At 45.8% G+C, this 4,403-nt stretch overlaps 1 protein-coding gene across 1 annotated transcript; it reads left to right on the plus strand.

The window, feature by feature from the left end:
* The first annotated feature begins 1,215 nt into the window (after positions 1-1,215).
* LOC130671257 (uncharacterized) lies at positions 1,216-3,479 on the plus strand. The gene is made up of 4 exons (XM_057475033.1): positions 1,216-1,453; positions 1,574-2,288; positions 2,663-2,988; positions 3,340-3,479. The coding sequence occupies exons 1-4, from the start codon at positions 1,216-1,218 to the stop codon at positions 3,477-3,479; spliced, it is 1,419 nt and encodes a 472-aa protein (XP_057331016.1).
* Positions 3,480-4,403: the final 924 nt, after the last annotated feature.

Raw genomic sequence — 4,403 nt, forward strand, 5'->3', positions numbered from 1 at the left:
TCAAACCAGATTCTCTGCATTTGAAGAATGGGCGGAATGAAGCTATCGTTAACGAGGACAAACAGATAACGCGACTGTCCGAGGCGATCCTGGCTCTGCAGTGTGTTCGCCGTAACAGGAGGAACATTGGTAATGAGGTGAGAGACCATGTAGACGCTGCTGTTTTGTCTTTAAGTGAGCTGAAACGCTTCCGTGGTCAGTGGAAATCGAGCAAGCCTGCGGAAATTTCGAAGGAAACGTCGAAAGAAAAAGAGAGCCTGATTAACAGCAGTTCCTCTAAGGACCAGCCAGCGAAAAAGCGGCCTCGAAGCTCACCTCCTGCTGAATTGCAGAGTAACAAACGCATTACCAGCGACTCTGAGTGGCTCAAGGCTGGCAAGAAAGGTAAGCATACGGGAGAACGTGAGAGACACGTCGACGGCAGTAGCCCTGACGCCACTAAGCCTCCTGGTAAGAGTGAACTGGCCCATCGTAAGGTCAAGAGAAACAAACGTCCCAAGAAGCAATCCTAATTAACCCAGCCGAGGGCGTCTCATATGCGGACCTATTGAAAGGAGTACGCGCCAACGTCAAACCTGAGGACACTGGAACAGATTTTAGATCTATTAGAGAATCCCGAAACGGAGGTATCCTGGTAGAACTAGAGCATAACTCCAAAAATAAGAGTGCCTTCAGCGAAGCAGTGAAGGCGGCTGTGGGAAAATCTGGTACCGTCCGAGATCTAGCCCCAAAGACTACAATTGAGATTCGTGACCTGGATGAAATCACAACTGAAGGAGACATACGCGCAGCTTCATCACGCGAACTAGGAGATAACCATGAGGTGGACATAGTTAGCCTCTCAAAATCATCTTACAGGGGTCAACGAACAGCAAATATTGTTCTGCAAGAAGATGGCCTGTCCAAGCTTCTTGACACCGGGAGAATGAAAGTAGGCTGGGTAAGCTGCCGGATCAGGCAAGCCATCACAGTAGTACGGTATTTTCGATGCCTTGGCTATGGGCATCTAGCACGAGCTTGCAAAGGCCCTGATAGATCAAAGCTTTGCCTTAAATGTGGGGACACATGCCACAAAATCGCGGCTTGCGAAAAAAGTGCTCGTTGCTCACTCTGCTCAGCTCTTGGAAATCCCTCCATAAATACTGAGCACGTGACTGGCTCTCGAGCTTGTCCTAGATTCCGCGAGGAATGGGCGAAATCAACAAAGTCGCAAAAATGATCAAGTGTCTGCAAACAAACCAAAATAGATGTTGGGCAGCGTTTAACCTTCTACACCAGTTGGTTAGAGAACATGAAGTGGACATCTGCTTTATCTCAGAGGCCTACACTACCCCCTTACATAGTAGTTGGCTTACAGACGCCTCAGGCAACGCTTGTTTGTGGCTAGTCAACCCCTCCGCTGTTGAAGCTATTGGTCACCACAGTGAAGACGGTTTCGTGTCGGCTGAAACACGTGATTGCAGTTTCATTAGCTGCTCTCTCTCTCGTAATGTTATGCTCGATACCTACTGAGAGAAATTGGAGGCGTTAGAAGAATTCATCCGAAAATTAGACAAACAAGTCATTTTGGCAGGTGACTTTGATGCCAAATCGGAAGAATGGGGTGAGGACCGGAACGATGTTAGAGATAGGGAACTAGCTGAGATGGCAGCGAGACTCAACCTTATTATACTCAATACGGGCGCAACGGCAACTTTTAGAAGACCTGGCCAGAGGGAATCCATTCTCGACGTACCCCTTGCCACACCTGGGATAGCCAAAGCTGTTTATAACTGGGAAGTCCTAGAAGAGTATAATGCTAGCGGCCACCAGTATATAACATTCCGGATCGTGAGTTCACCTGTCACTAAAATGTCGGCTAAGCGTGGTACCTTTATAGGATGGAACACAAATAAGTTAGACAAGCAAAAACTATTAGCTAAAATAAATACCGGAAAGGCGGCTCTGGAAGGCCTAATCACAGAATCACTGGACTGGAAAACTGCGGAGGAATTAGCGGCAAAGACGACTAAGCTAACATTTCAGGCTTGTAATGACGCGATGCCTCGGAAGTACTTCATCTGTAAACGCAAGCCGGCGTATTGGTGGACAAATGAAATCGCATCCCTGAGATGCGAGTGCCTAATGAGACGCCGAAAAGTAACTAAGGACCATCGTAAACTGAGATTGACGCAATCGAGCGCTGACGATGAACGATATAAGTCAGGGAAGAAAGCTCTCAACAAAGCGATTAAAGATAGCACGAAAAGATGCTGGCAAAAACTTTGCAATGACCTTGACAACAATCCGTGGGGCCACGGCTATCAAATAGTAGTCACGAAACTTGGCCTCCAGGCACCCGTAGGGGTATCAGGCGTCTTGATCCTCCGACAAAATATCCCTGACAAAATATCCCCGACAAAATATCCCAAAAAAAAAATATCCCTGGACAAAATGTCCCCGACAAAATATCCTTCGAATTTGTGTTCAGACAATTCTTACTTTAAATTTCAAAATACCATTTGCAAACGAAAATTTTTTTTTTTCTTTCTTTCAATATTTAGTGGTTTATCGTTTTATTCAAAAACTCCGGCTATTTAGGATTAATTGTCGGGAATTTTTTGTCGTGGGGGTATTTTGTCCGGGGATATTTATTTTGGGGATATTTTGTCGGGGGATCAAGAATCATGGAACCACCCGTAGGACCAAAAGACCACCAGACGATGGCAGAAATAGTCAAAGGGCTGTTCCGACAACACCAACCACGAACGCTCTCCGACTATGCCTTTGATGTAGAAATCCCAGTTTTCACTAGGCAGGAGCTTATAGAAGTCACAAGCTCAATGGAAAATAACAAGGCGCCAGGCCCGGATCAAATACCAGTCCTGGTTATAAAGACTATAGCTAAAGAGCAGCCAAACATACTTCTAAATATGTTTAATACATGCCTTAAAGCCGGTGTCTTCTGCAAACCCTGGAAAATCCAGAGGCTTGTGCTTTTAGACAAAGGTAAGCCTCCTCCAAAATCTCCATCCTCATACAGGCCTCTCTGTATGCTGGACGTTTTGGGAAAACTCCTCGAAAAGCTTATAAGATTGCGCCTTCGTGAGGCTATAGAACGTAAAGGCGGCTTATCGACATACCAACACGGTTTTACCAAAGGCCACTCCACGGTAGATGCCATCATCGAAGCATTAAAAAAAAACCGGAAGGCTGGGACCAAAACGCTAGGACACGTAAAGTGCGTATACTATTGACTTTTGACGTCAAGAACGCGTTTAACTCACTTCGATGGGTAGACATAATACATGCGCTGGAAGTGGTATTTGATGTACCTAAATACATAATACGACTTTTCAGTGACTACCTTGATTAGCGGTTCTTACTATACGAAACAAGAGAAGGCCAAAATAAAATGCAAATCACAGCAGGGGCTGCCCAGGGCTCAGTATCTGGACCGGACCTCTGGAATAACGTGTACGACGATCTGCTCAGGATAGATACGCCTGATGAGACCTTCCTAGTAGGTTTCGCCGATGATGTTGCAGCTGTTATCTTTGCACGCAGCGTTGAACAGGCTTAGAGGAGGATTGCAGTCGTGATAGATAGAGTTAAAGGATGGCTAGAAACTCACGGTTTACAACTGACGGCCCAGAAAACAGAAGTGGTCGTTATAACTAGACAAGAATGATTCCCGGCTCCTTTTACGATAAGCATGGAAGACACCACTATAATAGCAGCTAAATCAGTCCGATACCTAGGGATAATTGTCAATGACAAATTGAAATTCACACCGCACCTTAGAGCCCTGTTGGAAAAAGAAACGAAGACCTATGCGAATCTCTCGCGGCTGCTACCTAACATAGGTGGCCCGCGTTACCAAAAAAGAAAATTGCTAGTAAGCGTGATTCAGTCAACGCTCTTGTATGGGGTGGAGGTATGGACAGACGCCCTAACAATAGAATCAAACCGACGTATACTTGCATCGATACAACGACGAGGAGCTTTGAGAATGACCAGCGCATATCGCACGGTGTCAGAGGAGGCAGTTCTTGTCCTGGCGGGTACTCCGCCAATTGACCTGCTAGCACAGGAGTGGAAAAGACTGTATGCACTCCGCAAAGCAAACACGCTAAGTAGTGAAACGAAGGCCGCTGAAAAGGAGAAAACCCTACAACTTTGGAATGAGCGATGGAAGACCAGCAACAAAGGAAGGTGGACCGCAATGCTAATTCCCGATTTGGTCTTGTGGACAAAAAGAAAGCATGAGGAGATAAATTACTTTCTCACACAGTTTATCACAGGTAATAGAGTGTTCCTATCGTACCTATGTAAGATGCGAAGATGGGGAACTGCAAACTGCATATACTGTGAAGGAACAATAGATGATGCGCAGCACTTTTTTTCTAACTGTAGCAAATGGA

This window comes from Microplitis mediator, chromosome 7, assembly GCF_029852145.1.
Source record: "Microplitis mediator isolate UGA2020A chromosome 7, iyMicMedi2.1, whole genome shotgun sequence".
NCBI classification, from domain to species: Eukaryota; Metazoa; Arthropoda; class Insecta; order Hymenoptera; family Braconidae; genus Microplitis; species Microplitis mediator.